Genomic DNA, 20,482 nt, shown 5'->3' with positions numbered 1-20,482 from the left:
GTTGTCTAGCCTTAAGCATATGGAAGAGGAAGCCTTTTTTGCAATTGAGTAGTGGACTGAACTTTTAATAACACAGCAGTAGAAATAATCAACTTATTCTACTGTGTAATACCAAATACTGCAGGGGGTAGGTGGGGAAAGCTTCACAGAATTTAATCTCTCCTGTTGTTTGTATTTAAAAATTGTTCTCTTTCTCTTCAGCAGATCAGAGGTCCATTGTCAAAACACCAAAGACTGTACCTGATACGGAGGAATACGAGGGAAATCATTGGAGTTGTACTGCTTGTACTTTTTTAAATCACCCAGCCTTAAACCGTTGTGAACAGTGTGAAATGCCCAGGCATTTCTGAGCCAGGGAGGCTCACTTATCTTCTGTAAATCCAACCTTTTGACTATTGTGTCATTTCCTTGGGATAAATAATCATTTATGCATAGGATTTTGTAAAATTGAACGTGTGACAAGGTTTATTACTAATGTTAAATGTCATGCTACAGAGATAATACCTCAGTGTTGTGCTGCAGGCAGCTGAAATTCATCAGCTGGAAGGTAATCTCCTGAAAGACTTGGTTGCCAGCTGCCTGAATCATGTACAGTATTACCAGAACCCCAGTAAGAGTAACTCTCATCATGTTCAGTGCTTGGGTGTTCCCCAACCGCCTTCCTCCACAGATGTCACTACTGAATTTTGACAGGGGAAGGGATTAGATTGATGGCTTTTGGGTTGTTTGTAAAGCTTTCAGTGAAACACTACATTCACCGAGGAAATGGAAAGGAACAAGCTGAAAGTGTGTTAAACTGTTTGCTGCCGCATAGGGATCGTGAATTGTAGAACTTCACAAATCAGTGGTACTCTTCGCCTTGTCTTCCCAGCAAAAACACAGCTCTGCTCTGTGAAGACGCAAATCAGTACAATCATGTCTGAAGATGAAAAAGAAACTGCATGCTTTGTCTGTACAATACTCACAGTGAATACCCCCAAAGCTTTTCCTACTGTACATAGCTCTAGAGCTGCTTTAAGTGCCTTTCTTTTCTTCACCTTTTATTATTTCTTGTACTTCTTAATGTATAGTGTAATAGTTTTTGTTAACTTTCTTTTTCCCTTTAAGTGATTATGCACGATCATGACCCTTTTTTAAAAAAGCTTTTGATCTGAGAGAAGCAGTGCCTTAAAATAAGAGCGATAATAAACAATGCACAAATAGCTCTCCACTGCCTGTTCTGTACGTTGCTCTTGTAAATGCTGATGATCTGTGAAGATCTGCAGATGCAGCATGGTGAAAATGCAGGAAAAGTTGGAGTATATGCATATAGTTCACTCTGTACACTGATTTTTACGGTGGGTGACACAATGTAATATTTTTGTCTGGCACAAGGAAACAGAAATTTAAAGTATGTTCAACCCACCAATGGATCAGCATCTTAATATGCTTGCTTCATCTGCTGGATATCTTGCAAATTCTTTAAGGGATTATTACTGGGGAAGTACATACAGTACACAAAACAGTAGCAGTAGCATAAAACATCAGTGCTATCAATATCTTGGCAGCCAGTTTCTAAACCCGATTTGGTAGAGAATAGCAGTAGTGTGAAATACAGGCTAGAAAAGAGAAATCAAGCAGACTTGAACACTGAAGCAATACTAAGCATCTCTCTTATTTTCATAGTCCTTGTTCTTTGATCTAAAGGAAAGGATTCAGGTGACAAGGAGCACATAACTGAAACCACAAATGGTTTTTTTAATGCTCTCTTGCATACTACAAAAAAGGAGAGAGTGCTTAAATGTAGCAAGAGACAAAGTAGACTGTCACCCACTGTAAATAATTTCCAGTGGACATTTTTAACAGGAATTTTACAAGTGATCTATGAATACAAAGGCCTTTGTTTTAAAGGCTTTGAATTTTTTAAAATATGGGAATAAAATGACTATCCCAAGTAATTAGTCAGTAGAACCAAAGTACTTGCATTGAATGCATTTTGTTTATTAAAAAAAGAAGCCTTGTTTTTCAGCTTCATCTGCAGTTCTATGTGAAGATTGACAAATCAATTTTTACCTGTTTTATTAATAAAACCTAATTTGGATATCTTGAGTTGATGGTTTTGTGATTTAGCTGGGTAAACTGTCTTTGTAACAGATAAGTTATTTATAAAAATTAAAAAAAATATATTGTAACCTATGGTTTTGTGTCTTTTTAACCTAGTAGTCCAGCTATAAATTCAGCCAAATAATAATTGAAGAGTGTAAACATCTTGTGAAGATAGGAACCTCTGAGATACACTTAACATTTCTGCTTCTGAGAAGAGGAATGCATAGATGATGATGAGACAGCTGTTGCTTTTATTCAAAGAATTTATAGACTATTTATGACCAATGCAAGATTTTCAGTTTTGCTACTGCAATCCCTTAAGCTTTCCTCTGGATATTAGGTAGTATTGCCCTTTAATGCTAGAATCTGGAATGACACTTTTAACTTGCAGTTTCAAATCAGTTCTTCTAGAGGACCCATAATGAGGTTTGTCCAAACCACTTGCAGGAGTTTTAGCACTTTTTAAATGAAGCACAAATATCCATGTTGCTTTTTTTTAAAAAAAGTGGTACACTACTAAACAACTGAATCTGGTGCAAAATGAACTGCTGCTTTATGTAACTGAGGGTAGCAAACTGATGCAAATGGACATCCTGAATAAACCCTAAGATAATCCTTTGGCTCGCCATTGATCCTTCAATCTGGACTCTGTTTATCTTTGGAGTTGCCAACTTTTACAGCACAAGCATATATGCATGGGTATCCAAGACCCTTTCTGTACAAAATAGTGGTCTTTCATGTGGGCAAGGATTTTCCTCAGACAGTGTCAGGCCCAGGCCAGCGGTAAGTGCTAGCAGAGTTCTAATTAGCGTGATTTTCAGGTGCTGAGAAGAAGCTCAAGAGAATTGCAAACGTAGCTTATATGGACAAGATAACTCCCTAAACTAAAAGCATTTGGGAGTATTGTGAATGAAATGCTGTAATGGCCCTGCTAATGCACTGTAAGTTTACATCTTGTGTCAAATGATGTTTCTGTGAATTCTACCTACTGTGAGTGGATTTTCCCTTCTGTAGGGAGGGAAATACAATCTTGTGTGGGTTGTCCCTGCCCATCTCACCATTGGCAGAAAATAACTTTTTTGAGAGAGAGTGTATACCTGGGGCAGGGACAACCCCTTTATCTCCAGTTCCAGCTTCCTGACTGGTGTGATGTCTTGCCGGCTTCTCTAGGCACAGCAAAAGAGAAGAGGCAGGAACGCCATATTGGAAGGGATTTTTCTTTTGTTTACTCCTTGATCCTACTTCCGCTTCCTTCTGCTACTCCTACAGGGTTTTTGTTTTCTCCAGGCTCTATAGATCTCCTGCATGGCATCCATTGCCTTGGCCTTTTGTTTTGGGCCTACAGCCTGGGAGGCTTTCTGGATGTTCTTGGCAGGGTGGGGGTGGGGAGCATTGGAAAGAGCTTAAACAGACGAAAAGGACTTCTCTCAGGAGGAGAGTTGTTTTTGGAGATGGAGTCACTGGGTGCCTGAGTAAGAGCTCCTGCGATCACCCTGACTCCAGTAACAGCGGGTTCCTCAGTCATGCAGGTATGAGGGACCTGAAAAGCCTGCTCCAGCACTCCCAGAGGTTCTGGTAAGCTGGGAAAAGGGGGAAGGGGACCACTCATGCCTACCCACCCCTTGCAGGATGCCCCCCCCCTTTGCTCTTGAAGGGCTGACCTGTCAGGGGCAGGCTCTGGGCTTACCTGCAGCCCCACAGCCTTCCTCCGCCTGCCACAAGCCCATCACGGCCCCTTCCCCAGGGGCAGCAGCAGGGGAAGGGCCTCAGGAAATCAGCCATGGAGGAAGCCATCCAATCCATCAACTGGTTGGAGCTCAGAGTGATCAGACAGGTCTTCCATCACTTCAGGAGGCTGATGGGGCAGGCATGTACCTATCCGCCCTGACAACCGAGGCGTATAGATCCAAGGAGGGTGGCAGCAAGGCTCAGACCCTCATGTAGGAGGCCACCATTCTTCTGCTTTGGGTGGGTAAACACCCAGAATCCCTGGCAGCAGAGCACAGCAGAGCCTCCAACACTTGAGCAGTTGGGCTCAGCCGTCAGCAGCTCTGTCAGGTGGAATGGAGTTCCAAAGGCACTCAAGCAAATGGTAGATCGCTTCGACCCTCCAAGGTCCTGTTGGCAAGTCCAGAGAACCAAAAGGTGGAGCAATGGGCTAGGGTTCCCTGACACGTGGTCAGTGTGTGTTGGGGGGGGGGACTATAAGCCTTTACTTCCACAGTACCTATTCAGAGATTTGTCAAGTGGGTCAGATTGACCCCAGGGCAGATCATTGTAGGGGGTCCCTTCTGGTTAAGGAGGACATGGTTTGCAGAACTCATGTCTCTATTAGTGGCGGACCCTTAGCCTAAACCTTGCAGGAGCTACCTGTGGTGGCAGGGCGACGATTTGACCTTCGCCTTCCACCTTCATGAGTCATTACAAGCTAGATACTTATGCCTCAGTGGAGGTATCCTTGGGAGACAAGTGGTTCAACAGGTAGGGCCCACAGCGACTCTCACTCGATTTGAGAACTGCTGAGATACATCCCACACAGGATCATATTTCCCTCCCTACAGACGTGTACGCTGGTACTTACCATGATAGTTCCTTCTCTGTAGGGAGAAATATGATCCGGGCTTCTCGGGTACTGTTGTGTGCATGGGAGAGGTCATCAGACACAGAGCATGGGGAGGTTGCCCAGGGGGCCAGACATGCCTTCCCCCAATGTTCAGGGGCTTCCTATCTCCCTGCCCCTCTTGCTCTTTAGCACATAAGGGGGGGGGTTCCCCCTTCTCCCCTTCACCTGTACTATCTAAAGAGGCCATTAGGGCAAGCTTGGGACAGGGGTCCAGGGAACAGAGAGGCATGCCCCACTGGGACCGCTGAATTTCCTGCTCTTAACTCTTTGGTTTCCTTCTGTTCATTCCTGACTGTACAGTTACTTGTTTAAGCACACATTGAACTGGAGATAAATGGGTTGTCCCAGCCCCAGGTATATGTTTTTTTTTAAAAAAAGTTACTTCCTGTCAGTGGTGAGATGGGCAGTAACCCACACAGGATTGTATTTCTCCCTACAGAGAAGGAACTTATCACAGTAAGTACCAACATACGCTTTTATCCCCTGCAACCTCCCTCACCCCTATACCTCCCAGATCTTTTCCCCAACCCTCTGAGGGGGTGCAAAGGGGAGGAGAAGGGAAAGTCCCATGAGGCAAGCAGAAGTCCCAAATGGGTATCACTTCCTGAATTTAGTTTATTAAAGTTTAGTTTAAACTTTATTTAGTTTCCTATTCATACTAGTGTTTGAAACGCACAATTTATTTGTAGAATGGCTTGTTTATTTTTTAAAATTAGCTTACACATTGAAGTTTGTCAAATTGTTGCACTTGGCAAATAGTTAATTTGCTCTTCTTAGGCTTCTCATAGCCTAGTCCTTTGTTTCTTTACTCTGAAAGATAAGCCCTGCTGAACCCCTGCTTCCGTTTAAGTACCGTAGGCACATGACTGTAGTCACTGTCTTCAAAGGGTATATACCGTACATTGTTTTATATAGCATTTGAAATGTGTTTTCAAAGATTTTCAGGCTTTGGGAATGCCTGTGCAAGAAGAGGGAGGGAGGTGTTTCTTCCAGGTGCCAGGCTGATATTTCTGGCTGTGGAGTGTCAACACTAACTCTGGCCTCCCCTCCCCTCCCCTCCCCTCCATGTTGGCACCATCTGTTTCTGACTAAGGTAGAACCGCCAAAGAAAACCTGGCCTTGCATTCCCTTGCTGCCAGATCAGCCAGCTGAGAGGCTGGGAAAGGGGGGGGGACATTCAAATTCCTGGCTCTCGAAACCTGGGAACGCCTTGGCTCCATGCTACTTCCCACTCCACCCCATGAAAACTACAACCTGCAGTTACAGTTCAAAGACTGGTGTGGCTTAAGATCAGGATCACCAATTCCATACAACAGTAAACCAGGAGATGGGTCTAGCTTGAGGTGGCTCGCTGTGCTTTTTGCCCATTTATTTCCATAAGCTCATGTGAGTGGTTTATCTGTATTCAATAAAGTGAATCAGATCCTGCAGTTAGGCAGTTTCTGCCGAATGGGGAGCATCAGTAAGGTAAATGTACCATGTAGCCTGTCATGCAGCCACTACTTTACGTGTGGTGTAAGGGCACTGGCATTTCAAGAGTTGAAGTAAAAATCAGCTGCCTGTCTGGTCCCCTCTTGTATGTAGAATGAGGTGGGGACACCATCATCAGCCAACAAAATGTCTTGGGCCATCTCCGAAACTTAACAACCAACTTCCTCCCAAGATTAGCTTCTGTCACAAGCTTTTTTTTCTGTTGCAGATACAAACCAAGGGCTGTTTCACATGCCACTTGACAGTGAACGTGGTTTTGCCAGCCTTTTTCTTAACCTGTTCACCCTGCTTAAATTAATGGGAAGGTGCCACAGCACTGCACTGGGGTCACTGCAGCACAAGAGCAAGCAAAACAGAACAGGAGTCCCAGTGCGCACTGTGGGATGCTCTCTCCAGAGAGATTGGCCTCACATCTTCCTTAACTTTTTGGCACCATCCCAACAATGTTGTTTTTTAACCCTGCTGAATGTTCTGCGTGGCTTTTATGATTTTGTGGCCTCTTGGTTTATTAGATTTACATTTTAATTTATATATATTTTTGTAAGCCATTCTACGAATATAATTGAAGGATGGCATAATAACAGATGGATAAATATAGTGGCTATTCACTAATAGGTAAAGGTAAAGGGACCCCTGACCATAGGTCCAGTCGTGACCGTCTCTGGGGTTGCAGTGCTCATCTCACTTTACTGGCCGAGGGAGCTGGCGTACCAGAGCAGCACACGGAAACGCCGTTTACCTTCCCGCTGGAGCGGTACCTATTTATCTACTTGCACTTTGACGTGCTTTCAAACTGCTAGGTTGGCAGGAGCAGGGACCGAGCAACAGGAACTCACCTTGTCGCGGGGATTTGAACCGTGACCTTCTGATTGGCAAGACCTAGGCTCTGTGGTTTAATCCACAGTGCCACCCGCTTCCCTTACAGAAAGTCTGAGTAGCTACCTGCTCTATGACGTGTACTTCCAGGAATATGTCTAGATCCAGAGCCATTTTAGATGACTGACCTGCACCTTTGACAGAAAATCCCTTCCATTGCACGTAACCCTCTAGCACTAATTTAGCATGTAAGGGCCACAGCAAGCATGTTCTCTTTAAAAATAGTTTCATCTAAACTCATTAATGCTTTGTTTGCACACAATGGAGTATCTCCTAGCATACAGATGGTCTATCTGAGAACTGCTATATATTAAAGCCACATAGGTTTCTGCCTTACACTGACACAGACCATTGGTCAATCTAGCTCAGTACAGTGGTACCTCGGGTTAAGTACTTAATTCGTTCCGGAGGTCCGTACTTAACCTGAAACTGTTCTTAACCTGAAGCACCACTTTAGCTAATAGGGCCTCCTGCTGCTGCCGCGCCGCCGGAGGCCGATTTCTGTTCTCATCCTGAAGCAAAGTTCTTAACCTGAAGCATTATTTCTGGCTTAGTGGAGTGTGTAACCTGAAGCGTATGTAACCTGAAGTGTATGTAACCCGAGGTACCACTGTGTTGTCTTTGCTTACTGGTAGTAGCTCTTCAGGTGTAAGATGGGGGACCATTCCCAGCCTTGCTGGGAGATGCTGAAGGTGGAACCAAGGGCTTTCTAAATGCAAAGCAGATGCTCTACCACTGAGCTACATCACTCTCCTGGCATAGTTGTGTGAGCAGAGCTGCACACTTTGCAGGTGATACTGTGATTTTAAGCATCTGTTTTGCTCAGTTATGTAACCGGTAGTCCAGAACTACTGTCTTTATAGCTATTCAGACAAGCCTTTGGAAATTACATAAGTTGCAGACACTGGCTGCTGTCAGGGCAAACTGTATTTTAAGTATTGTTTTTAAGCAGCTTGCTTTTATTATTTTGTATTTTATGTTTTTAAATGTTGTAAGCTGTCTTAAATACCACCTTGAGAGAAAGGCAGGCTTTAAGTGTGACTACTGCTAAAATATATTTATTCATGTTGAATTGCTACAGCCTCAACAGCTTTTAGCAATAGTTGGGTTTTTTTCTATCAAATGTATTAAGTTTGATGCCTTCACCCCCACAAAAACAAAAAGTTAAAATACACGCAGGCCAAATATTAGATCCTGCCTTTGGCACTACTAGATACGTCCTGCCTTGCAGATTCTGGCTTCTATATTGTAAACTAGGGTGACACCACGTGGTTTTATGTGTGTACTCCACTTTAAATTTTATACTAACTAAATCACATATTGCTGTATGCTACTCGCACAAAGTAGGCTTCCAACATACTTTTGGTCCTATATGCACAAAGTAGGAAGCGAATAAACACAGAGACTCTGTAAGCCAACTCTTCTAGTACTTCTTATCTACAAACTCGTGATCTTGTCCTACAATTGTGAACTGGATGTGACCTTCATCTCAATACCCTTGTCACCTGTGACACATCATTTGATGGCAGAAAGAGGCTGTTGGTTTCTTTTCATCATCAGTGCATTCTAAAAATGGTTTGCATCTCATCAGTTATTGGATGTTCATACCTGTAGAAAAGCAAAGTCCTGGGCCTTGAGCAGGTGTACATTTTTATAGCAACCTGGATGGAGGTCTAGGGAGGTTGGGGCAAATAGACAAGAAGCAGGCAAGTCACAAACTCTGTATTGTAGTCTGCAGTGGATTCTACAGTCATCAAGTCCCCTGATCACTTATGTATTAGACCAGCCTTCTCCAACCTGATGCTCTCCAGATGTTTTGTACTACCACCTAACTGGGGATGATGGGGGTTGTAACCAAAACATCTGGAGGACACCAGGATGGCAGAGGCCAGATCAGACAGGATCAGATTTGCCAGCTATAAATCATCTGTTCTCTCTTGCTGATTTTCATTCCTTCTTCTTGTACAGCTTTTAAATTTGTAACTTTAACATGGAATTCATCCCATTGGTTAGAAAAGGAGTTCTGCATGTCACATAATGTACAATTATAATTGCATAGTGAATTAGGGGTTTTGTGGTTCCAAGTTCTTATCAAGACTATGTTTGCTTTACTGGAATAATGTTTTTACTCGTTTCTGTAGCTTCTAAAATTGTATTATCTCATCCTTAGATGACCTCCTGTGGGAAGCACACACTTCTCATCTGATGTTGTTTCTGGTGCCAATAGTTCTGTGTATTTTGGCAATGTTGAACCATATCTTCCAAGTTCTCTTCCCCACTGTAATTTCTCCACCGCTGCTTGTGTGGTAGTAAATTATGGATCACAGTCTTCCATTTGTATTGAGTTTCCATACAGTAGCAGAGCCATCATCACTCTTTCTGAAGCACTGAATGATCTCAGTCCTCAGTTTGAGGGGGAAATCGCCTTCAATTGTTTTTCCTTTAGTTTAGTTTCTCTACATAAGACAAATGCTCCACCTTTTTTCAATTACTCTGAAAATTTTGAAATGTCAAATGTTGAAGTGCCGTGATTCCTCTCTCACTGCACTTCAAAAAAAGTATTAACACCTGGCTAGTTGTATGAGAATATGGATGGGAAGCCAGATTCAAATGCAACATGCTGCAAAGTACTGCCTACAAGTACTGTTCAAATAAAGATTAAATGCTTCGAAACTGAAAACTGTTTGGGTTTTTTTGTTCATACTTTTATATCACCTATTCAATTGTCTGTTCTCTAGGGGGTTCACAATATGTTAACCTTAACCAGCAAAGCATTAGGAGTGTTATGTTTGAATTCCAGATATTGGTTTTGTGGTAATTTTTGACTGCCTCTTTTGAGTTCTGTTTTCTAAGCAATTCATAACACAATGCCAATGCTTATTTATTTGTTTTTAAGTCAAGGAAAGTCCCATCAATGAAGAGATTTCATTTCCAGAACCATGACTCCATGGGGGGGGGGGAAGCGGGGGAGTGAAGAACCATAAGAGATTAATAATTTATGTTTAAATTTATTTTCCTATTAATTTTATTTTAATTATTGTAAATCACCCTGGCATCGTTTTGATAAAGATGTGACATATAACTCTCTAAAATAAATGAAATAAAATTGGCCAGAACCCTTTTTGAACAGTTTAATTGACCATCTTTGGTCAAACTAGTTCCCAGATGTTAGCAAATATGTGAAAAGCTAGTGACACCTTTGCAGTAACATTCTTACTAATATATGCAAAGGGTTGCTTATTTATTAGATTTTTTAAATGGCCAGTGATCCTGTCCTGTTAAAATCAATAAAAACTATATACTTGGAATTCTGCCCATGAAATGTTACTGGATTGTGGTTTATGGATATCAACAGTCTAAGGCTGAATCAAATGCAAACAACAATGAACTAGAAATGCTACCCTATATATTATATATAGAATATATTAGAATCCTATGAGAAATGGGAATCAAAAATTCTATAGTTCAGTAGTTCCCAACATTACAGGACGCAGCATTTTACATTGAAATATGGGATGATGCTTTATTATATAGGACAGGTGGCAACCCTAGTAGGGAAGAGCGAGACAAACTTAACAGCTTGACTGCAATAAGCGAAGAGCTGGAAATCAACTGAATAAGGACTGGCCGCAGAGGGAAAGAAGCAATTACGGATGTAGTCAAGATTAATTTAGTAACTGAGCGCCAAAATGGGAGCCGCTAAGGTAAAACGGCCCGCAAGAGAGCGGCAGGAAAGCTCGCAATGGGCTGGAGCCCCGAGAACTTCCAGACCCGCGCGCAGGCGCAGAAATGCAGCACGCCTCTGTGAGTAGACCGAACACAAGGGGAAAGGGCGGGGAGGCGGGAAAGACAGGCTGCTGCTGCTGCTGAAAGGCTTTTAGCAAAGCTGTGGAAATGAGCAGAAAATGGGGGGGGGGGGCGCAGAGGAGTCTTCCCGCTGAGTTCGCATGCTTGTTTCTGAAGCACAAAAGTGTAGGCCTGGCCTTGCCTGTCAGGGCGCCTCCTTTGCTCGCTCCCGGACAAGAGAAAAACCGAAACCCTTAAGCCTAAGAGGAGCAGCGTCCTTCTCCAATCGCCGCCCTTCACCTTTCGAAGCACCCCCGCCCCGCCGCCCTTTACCTACTATATTAATGCGAATATTTTGTGGAAGTGGGGCCTATAGTCACGTCAATATAGTACATACCTGTCTGAAACACACTAGATGAGAACAAGAGGCATCTGTAGCCCCTGCCGAGAGGGGCGAGGGCTCGCTGCTGCTTTCCGGCAGGTGGCAGGAACCTGGGCTTGCAGGGATGTAGATCCGCCGCTCCTTCCCTTCCCAAACTTCCCCTTTTAAAGCAAGCGTCTGACAGGCAGTAGCGGTGTTGTACCAGTGCCTGTGACCCAGGGCCAGATTTAGGTTTGATGAGGCCCTAAGCTACTGAAGGTAATGGGGCCCTTTATATGTCCAGCTGTCCTTTGTCAACAACAAATTGTCGCTGTTTTTTGTGTTTAATATATTGCTATATGGTAGATAGATAATTTATTACGGTCAAAGACCAGCTGACATAACATAACACAATAAAAACAGCGTTCATAAAGATAAAATATACAATCGGAGCAGATTGCAGCAATAGCTCATGAGTTGAAATTGAAATATATACATATACCCGTACCACTGAGATTTGGGCTACTATAAAAAATGGACCCTGAGGCGCCCCAAAGGGCAACTTCAGCATTTCCCTTAAGCTAAATGCTATGTGGTAATTTAGGGGCCTAATAGGTATCTAAAAGCCATTTGCACATGACAAAATACGTATTTTATCAAAGTAATTGTTGAACTGAAATACAATTAAGAAGTATATTAATACTGAAATACAATTAAGAAGTATATTAATAGTGAAAGAATTATTAAGCTCTAACCTAAAATGATTGGGGGCTCATTGCTTACATCATAGGAGCCTACACAACACAAAACACTGTTGCTGTATGTAGGTTTTATTTTATTTGTTTTTTATCTTATATTTTGGAAATGTACATCCAGTTTAGTTTTTCTTTAATTTTTTTGGGCCCCCCAAGAGCGTGGGGCCCTAAGCTATAGCTTGTTTAGCTTATACAGTATGTAAATCCAGCCCTGCTGTGACCCACTTTTGGATCCCAGTCTACAAGTTGGAAAGATGCTCCTCTAGCTGACCTTACCGTTTCCTGCTTTTCATGCAACTGTAAACTAAGGTTAAAACAAGCCTTCATTAATCAACTTGGGTATTATGTGTGAGCCAAGCCTCAGTGCCTTTACTGTGGTTTGTTAACTAAAAGAAATCGTGATATGTTGTGGGCTTGCTGGCATTAACTTTGGCTTAGTATCCCAACAGTTCTTTAAATGGTTTAAGTGTGGCTCCTCCCCCCCCCCCCTGCCCAACAGGCTCCAAGCTACTGTATAGAGATGCTAACCTAGAACGGTTGAAAAATGAAACCGCTTCCCATGTTTGGCAGTTCCCACTAGCTGTGTTAACAGCAGTGTCATCTTTATCATGAAAGTGTTAACCTGAGCTCAGGTTGCCAGTGGGTGTGGCTTAGCAGGCTCTCAGCAGCCTCTGACCCCGCCCCCTTTCTCTTCTCTTCCTAGAAGAAGCAAAGAAACCTTTGTATTCAACAGCAGGTGGGAAATACAAAATAGCTGGAAGGAAATCAAGTCAAGGTTTATTTGATCATATGAGCATAGATTTGTGGTTTGCTTAATAAACTATGGTTTAGTTTTGGCCTATCATGATGTGTGAACCAGGTCTGTATATATTGCTATACTGATCATTCTGGTTATGTCCCCCCCACAAATTAGAAATTAACCTCTGACTGGACTTTTAGCACAAAAATACACATAAGTGTTGAGAAGTGTGATAGCATCTCTATCTCTCTCCAAAGTTTTTGTAATATTAGTCATGGGGGGAGGGGCAGGACTGAGACCTGTGACTGTGTCCCTTGTGCTGGCTTCTGTTAAAACGTTGGGTTAGCTGAATCCAAGCTATTATGTTTTTAGTAAGGGCACACTGTGAGGGGGAAAGGTTAATCTCCCCTCCTCTCCTCTGTGGTCCAGTCTCATTCTGGATCACTTTCCTCCCTACAGCCCCAGCTATTTCAAAAGCTTTTTAAAAGATGGGGATACTTTGACATATATCTATCGCCATATATCTCAGAGTATCTGAGTCAAATGAAATACACAAGGGGTGTGTTGCTGGTTTGTTTATTTAATTAAAAAGATTTCTAGCCCACCCCTCTACCAATTGGGTCTTCAAGGCAGTATATACATAAACTGCTAAAACTATGCAAGAAGAATATGTAAAAACATTTTTTAATGGAGCAAAAGAGCTGCTACTATATTTTGGACCAGCTGCAGTTTCAAAAAAAACCATTTCAGAGGCAGTCTGATATATACTACATTATAATAATCTAACCTGGACATTACAAACTGTGTCACAATGCCACAACTGGAGCACCAGTCAAAGTTGGCAAAAGATGCTTCTGGTCACAGATGCCACTCGAGCATCCACACAGGACCTTGTTTGCCCAGTTGAGCATGTGTATTCTATGCAAAGCATACTGAAGTGCATTTCTAAACATTACTTGGACATGCCAGAGAGGGGCCCCACCTGCAGGCCCATGCAGAGCTTGTCTGAGGCCTAGGACAGGAGTCTTGTTAGAATAAAGTTACACGCTCAAACAAAGCAACCAGTCCCTGGCAGGGTCCCCTGAGGCCTGGGGCAAGTGTACCCTGCTGCCCACCCCTGCTCTGCATGGGCCTGCACCCCTATCAGCATTCCCGAACAACACATCCTCAAATATTTAGCTGTATATATTTTTCATCCACATCTTTATCACACTAATGTAACACCAGTATAACCTTGGTAAGGATAAGCTCTAAACGGGCCTTGGACACAGATAAGAAAAAGCTGAAAGATGGATTTGATAAAGATGGATTTGTTTGTGGAGAAGGGGTTAACTGGAATTTAAACAGATTGTAACAGAGGAGGCTGTGGTGGTGATCTAGAACAGTGTTCTTTAACCTTAAGTCTCTGGCTGTTATTGGTTTACAACTCAAAACATCCACAGCCAGTTTTGCCAATGGTCAAGGATGTTGGGAGTTGTAGTCTAGGGATCCATGGTTGAAGAACACTGATCTAGGAAAAGATTTTTGGGAAGTGTGGCATGTGAGTAGTCTCTGGAAAGCAGAGCACAAACTGGCTAGAGGGAGTGAAGGTCAGGATGTTGCTTGCAATGATGGCAGAAGATAAATCATGCGGAATGTAGGGGATGTAGAATACAAACAAATCTCAAGGCCAGCATATAAATACTACTTTCCACTGAGAGACTTGTTCAGGTTCAGCATGAAGGTGAATACTGGAGTCTTTGAATAGGGCATTACCACCAACTCTCTTTCTCCTTACCATGGTTTTCTGTTAGGAGATCTGCTATGTAGGGTCCCATGCCATTGAACGAATGGCATTAAGTGTGTCACGTCTACAGTATCAGTGTAGGAGGAGGACCCAGTTTGCTCTGCCTCATTATATGGGAAGCCAAAGTACTGTGCTTGCTGGACATTTTCTTGCTCTCTAGGAAGTGACTGCAGAGTCAAATTCTGCTGGGCCTCAGTACCAGAAGGATGTGTGTAATGGTCTAGTGTGTTGAATGAGCTGGAATCCATAAAAAATAATGGGTTGTAAGATTTGGTCTGCAGATGTCCAGGATATTTCATATCTCCATCCTTGCAGCCTGAAAACGACTCAGCCAAAGAAACCATAGAGCTATGTTGTCCTTCATGTTGGTCCTTCAAGCCATCCCTTAGCAAACTAGAAGGTGTTTGTGAGGTCGGGACTGACACTGCTGCTGTTTGCATTCTGTAACATCCTTGAAAATTACATATTTGTAAGCAAGGGCAATCCCAGCACAGACTGTGAGGAGACAAAGATGAAGTCTGGTTGTATTTGAGATAATGATCCCTACGTGGGTCACCCACAATGTCTTCATATTTACCAGGTCCAGCAAGAGTATTTCCAGAGTATTTGCTGGCACTGAGAGACAATGCAGTCAGTTGCTTTGACATGGCCCCTGCCTGATCTTGTTGTAATTCAGTTGATTCAGGCTGCCAGTTGTCTTGATGTATGTTTGTCCAGTCACTTGTTGCATCCCTGTTGTCTTCTCCTTCCCACTGTTGGGAATTACTGTGAAATGTTGCCAAGCTGTGTGCTGAGCTCCTGCCAATAACACTACCACCGTTAGAACCAGGTAAATGTGATGTATTCCCATCTCTGTTCTTTACTGGATTTGCTCTTGTCTTCTCTTCTTCTGTCCTCTGAGCAAGTGAGTTGATCTTTGTCTTAGCTCGGAGCTCATCAGCTACAGAGCGATGGTCCCAAGTCAGTCTTTCTGGGTGGTAATATTTGCACTTGATGCCATATGTGCATTTTTTGCCTGTGGGGGGAAAACGGAGCAGATAATTTGCTAAATACTTGTTCAGTGGGATACAACACAGGGTAGTGGAAGCATGCCTGCACTGCAGATAAAAGCCTGTTGGATGCTTTTGAGCTTATCAGTTTATAGAACAATTAATATTAAGAGCGAATGGTATGTTTTTCAGAAACTCATGTCAGTCGCTGCCCTGGGTATGCCTAGAGTATTCTGATACAGTACTTCATCTTTGTATCAGAAGGGCCATTCAGCCCCTTTGTGGCCATTGTCAGAACAGCACGCTTCTCCTAACTTGAGGATAGTTTTGCATGTGCAGTGAGAATGTGGCATGTATATTTCTCACATTGCTGTACAACATGTGAAGTGTGGGTATCTTACCCCAGGCTATTGTTTCACTTGGAAGACATGCAGAAGCGTATCATAATGCTTTGCTCAATAATAAACCCCCGTGTTCAATCTGTATGGTGAGAGTCACTAGAAGGTCACCAGCAGGAGAGAAAATAGCAGTTAGCACCCCTCCAGCTGAGAGCCTTCCCTTCAGTTACCAGCAACAATCACAGGAGCCACTGGAGGGAGAGGAAGCCGCAGAACCTTCCACTGTGCTTAGATCCAGCTCCATGACCTGCTGAAATCTAGAACTAAGAGCTAGTGTCTGAATTTGTTATTTTCCTCTACCCTTTTGTTCTCTCTGCTTCTTATTTTCTTTCTCTTTTGCCAATTATTTTTTTATTTTTAACAAATTAACACAAAACTAATTCAAATTTAATACAAATTTCTTTTTATGCCCTGTCTTTTATGTAATTGTTACTGTCAGGCTTGCAGTCTTAGTATTGACCTCTGTAACCCACTTTAGGAGTCTTTTTTTGGCTGAAGAGAAGGGTGAAAATACTCTAAATAAATAGACAAACAAATATAGAGTGGGGGAAAGTAGCTATTACGTCACATACTACCTGCTATCTTTTGCAATGAAATGGGGGAGTACTTGCAATTGTTTTTAAGGTGGCAAAAAGTTATGGTGTGCACACCTGCTTTATGTGCTTCTGTTGTCACCTCTGTTGAAATATTTGTGAGCTCCAGAAGTTGAGGGAGCCTGAGCATTTCTGCATGAGGTTGATGCACATGTTCCCCATTTGGATTTTACACTGAAAACATGAAAAGCAGGTGCATGAATCACCCACCAGAGGAATTAGAATTGCATGAGGGAGAGCTGGGATGAGCACACTAGGTGCATTTCCCCACTGCTTTTTTCATCATTCTCCACAAATTGGAGGCAAATGTCTGCAATGGAGGCAAAAATAATGTGTGGCGTCTACATGTGTAGGGAAGTTTCCCCACTTCGGAATTTCTCTCCAACTTGAGTGGAGCAAGCATGTATACATCTGCTCTCCTTGGTTGTATGAGAGATTGGAATGTCTGAATAACACTCGTGTCTTGGTTCTTTCTCTAGAGCCTCAAGTTACCCTAATCTCCCTGTGGATCCCACCAGGGAGGCAGATAAAGCTGTGAATGGTATTAAACAAAACCTACCATAAGGACAGAGCTGCCATTTTGGCTCGGGAATCTGTGGCATCTTGCTGAGAAAACTGTCAAGAGAGGGTCCGTGCCGGCCTAAGGGATCATCAGGAGGCATAAATCTAAAAAGGAAATGATCACAGTTTATTGGACAAACATCACCATATTTTCTGAAGTGTATTTGAAGTTTACTGAAGGGATTCTTAGCAAAAAATATTTGCAACATGTACACAGTTCCTCCACTGATGGGAAGATAGGTAGCATCTTATATCTAGCTGTATTAACTAGATAAAAAATGGGCAGAATTAACAATCTGTGGCAACATAGGTACATACAATTAAGTTACTTTTTTGGTTATGGCCAAGGTTACAAATAATATGTGTACTAACAGATGCCAAGAAAATGTCTTAAAGGATGCCTTTTCAAAAAGCTAAGTACTTTCCCCCCTTAATGTAATGAGAACTGCAGCTGACCATACTAAGGTTCAGTTTCACTCAGATACGTGACCCAAGATGAAATAATATTTGCAAATAGGCCAGTCTCTTACTTGTCATTGACAAAGGAGTACATCAGTAGTCGCTGTTCAATGAACCATTTCCACTCAGGATTTTCGTTCTGCAGGTCCCGAAAGTTATCGTTGGAAACAATGATCCCATCTTGCTCATACGCCAGTTTAACTATGTACCGATCATCATAGCATACCAGCCTTTTGCCTTTCATTCTGCGGGATGGTGTGTACACAAGAATTGCTTCCTTTGCAAGTTTTTCAAGAACATGCTGATCTATGTAAAAATAAGAGAAGAGAATTAAAAAAAAAAGAAGATCCCAAGCAGAAGTTTGGAATAAGAACACCACTACAAATCATGCAGGGAATCCTCAAAAATGTGCTTAAAGGTTACTCCATTCAAGTCACTATATTAGTAACTAACAGCATAATCAGCTGCTCAAATTAAATTTAATTATTTGGATTCAATCCATTTTAATTCCATTGATTTCAGTGTAACTGGAATGTGAACTGATCTGTAAATTACTTGCTTAAATTTAAAGAGGGCCAGAACTCCACAATGTGGATTTTGCATGCTCAGCACTTAATAAACTGGACCAATCAAGAGCTCAAGTTGGCTTGTGCTAAGAGTGATGTCATCAGAGTAAAATGGTGGATTAATATCTGAGCTCTGCTCTAATCTGCACTATCAGTGATCTGATCTACCAGTTAATAAGCACAATTCAGGTCTACATGATCACCTTTCACTAGAGTGAGTTGGCTTGCAGTCCCAAGACAATAAAGCAGGTCATCAATTTATGGAACAGACGGGAAGAGAACTAGGTGAATTACAGTGATGCAGTTGAGGATGGTGCATATAAATCTAAAAAATAGTTTGCTGTTCACATAGTAGAGTAGACGTTAACTTTGGGAAGCATAACATTCCACTATGAGTTGGAATTCATTTCTACAGGGATAAGCATAGACAGATAGGTTGAAACAAATGCCACTGACATGGGTGAGGAACTTCAGCTCATGAATCAAATACAACCCTCCTGGCTTCTCTTTCTGGCTCTTGAAATTCTCCTCCAGCCATAACCTTCACTTTCCTTAAGTGTTTTTTGTGTATGTTTGTAGAAACATATTGCTTTGGGCTGTGCAAGAGTCACATCGGTTGCTCTGAGACTTTTTCTTCTGGACTAACCCACTACTGGCATGTGGCCCCTGGAAGGTTGTGCATGAGGAAATGTGGCCCTTGGTTCCCTTGCCACTCTGTAGTCAAAAAATCACTTCCTCCATAACCATCCTTTAATGTTTTCATGTTATTAGTTAATGTGTTAGCTATTGAGTACCTGCAACATCCTTGTGAATTATGGAAATGCATAATGTGATATTCTTTCTTTTTTCTTTTTACCAGTGCCAGAGGGAAGAAGGGATGTTTTCATTCATGAGCTGCTAACCCTAGCCATTGACCTGGAGTCTCGGAAATCTCAATATTAGTGTTAGAAACACAAGGCAGAAAAAGATGCCAGGCTATTTGTAAGAGACATGTTAGTTGGGGAGACAGAATGAAAGTGATTGGCTCTCTTGCACTCTTTAAGCAATACAGCAAAGGTTTGAAAGAAAAATATTTAAATACATAAAAGTCTCTGTTCATAACAGGAAATAATTCAGTTGTATCTACTCTATTTTGCCCATCTTATTCTCCTAGACCAGCCTTGGAAGAGTTTTCCAAAGCACACCTGTTTGCACCAACTCCTGTGGGATGTGTCTGAACTAGGAGCCAAAATGGCGACCTCATATTTTGCAAGCTTTTATATCTAAAATATGTATGGGAGGCATGCCTACCTGTAATGGGGTTATCAAATCGGCTTGGTTCCTTTCTCCATGATGGGACAAAGACTTTGATATATTGATGACCTCTCTGTTTGAACCAGTCCACCACCAGCTGAATTCCCAAGCATGAAAACACTTCCTTATTTCCATGACTGGAAAAAAAAAAGAAAAGAGAGAGAGAAAGGAAGTATGTTTTAGGGTCAGAAAGTCTTGCTGCTTTTTGACAGTTTCTGCCTATGATATCTGCTCAGTTTACATGTGTTCTAGTATTTTGTATCATTGATATTCTGTAGGTATGTCTCATGAAAATGTGAGGGCAGAGGCAGCTATTATTGCTGACTGTTTCCTTCCCTTCTATGCCCCTGCTGTTCAGAAGTCACCTTGGGGAATGATGAATCAGAGCTAGATTCTTTATCATGGCAAATCAGCTCAGAAATATATGTAGATGGAGGAAATTAAATGGGCAAGGATATTAAATAGGCAAGGCATGGAACCAAGTACAGTACAGGGATGAATGAAATTTCTAAAGTAATTTTACTTCAGCCTCTACCATCATCATCATTTAATTTGTATGATGCCTTTCCATAGTTAAAATGATGCTCAAGGTGGCTGACAACATGACAAGATTTACCTAATTAGAAACATAACAAAAAGTCACAAACAACACATCAAAAAGTGTACAACCAAATTCAACAATTTCCCACATAAATCATAATGAGATCTAAAAACAAGAAAACAAAAATTAATATCAAGAACAACAACAACAAAAATCCCAACACAACACCCTAAACAATGCCACAGCCCAAGAGTCTATTCAGTTGCTTTTTTGACTGGATTCAGTCAGGGCCATGCTCTCCCAGGCCAGGTGCACTGGACTTTATGATCACCAAACTTAAATGCTAATCTAAGCCAGCATCCTTATTACCTCTCTATCAAAGAGATTCTGCATGATCATAGAGTTCCCATCCCCAGGATTGTTGTCCTAGGTTGTTTCCCTTGCCTACCTATATGAACAATTCTAAAATCATTGACTCTCATACGCAGGTCTGTGAGTTTATCTGAAACTGAACTCCACCCACAAGAGAAAGGAACCTTGCAGTTGTTTACCAGGATAAAAAGAGGTGAGTCATTGATTT

At 42.1% G+C, this 20,482-nt stretch overlaps 2 protein-coding genes and 1 long non-coding RNA gene across 9 annotated transcripts in view; 2 read left to right on the top strand and 1 right to left on the bottom strand.

Annotated features, from left to right (window-relative positions):
- Positions 1 to 2,171, top strand: part of TAB2 (TGF-beta activated kinase 1 (MAP3K7) binding protein 2) — a 48,348-nt gene extending 46,177 nt beyond the window's left edge. Inside the window, exon 7 of one of the 4 annotated variants that reach the window (XM_028723636.2) lies at positions 205 to 2,171. In XM_028723636.2, coding sequence (XP_028579469.1) covers positions 205 to 350 — 146 coding nt within the window. In that variant the 3' untranslated portion in view covers positions 351 to 2,171. Of the gene's footprint in view, positions 1 to 201 lie in introns of all 4 variants that reach the window. The other 3 variants (XM_028723635.2, XM_028723639.2, XM_028723638.2) reach the window with 3 other exon arrangements.
- Positions 2,172 to 11,138: 8,967 nt separating this feature from the next.
- LOC144327253 (uncharacterized) overlaps positions 11,139 to 20,482 on the top strand; it is an 18,834-nt gene continuing 9,490 nt past the window's right edge. Inside the window, exons 1-2 of one of the 2 annotated variants that reach the window (XR_013392219.1) lie at positions 11,139 to 11,501; positions 20,391 to 20,467. This is a non-coding gene — a long non-coding RNA (uncharacterized LOC144327253). Of the gene's footprint in view, positions 11,502 to 19,477; positions 20,468 to 20,482 lie in introns of those variants that run through there. The other variant, XR_013392218.1, reaches the window with a different exon arrangement.
- The window catches only part of ZC3H12D (zinc finger CCCH-type containing 12D), a 13,106-nt gene continuing 5,900 nt past the window's right edge, over positions 13,277 to 20,482 (bottom strand). For all 3 annotated transcript variants that reach the window (XM_077925912.1, XM_077925913.1, XM_028723640.2), the window contains 4 exons: positions 19,359 to 19,498; positions 17,574 to 17,808; positions 17,042 to 17,148; positions 13,277 to 15,517 (listed from right to left, as the gene is read on the bottom strand). In XM_077925912.1, coding sequence (XP_077782038.1) covers positions 14,490 to 15,517; positions 17,042 to 17,148; positions 17,574 to 17,808; positions 19,359 to 19,498 — 1,510 coding nt within the window. In that variant the 3' untranslated portion in view covers positions 13,277 to 14,489. The remainder of the gene's footprint in view (positions 15,518 to 17,041; positions 17,149 to 17,573; positions 17,809 to 19,358; positions 19,499 to 20,482) is intronic.

The sequence above is a fragment of the Podarcis muralis genome, chromosome 3 (assembly GCF_964188315.1).
Source record: "Podarcis muralis chromosome 3, rPodMur119.hap1.1, whole genome shotgun sequence".
NCBI classification, from domain to species: domain Eukaryota; kingdom Metazoa; phylum Chordata; class Lepidosauria; order Squamata; family Lacertidae; genus Podarcis; species Podarcis muralis.
Note: the sequence above shows the minus strand (reverse complement) of the source record. Positions and strands in the feature narration are given on the sequence as shown.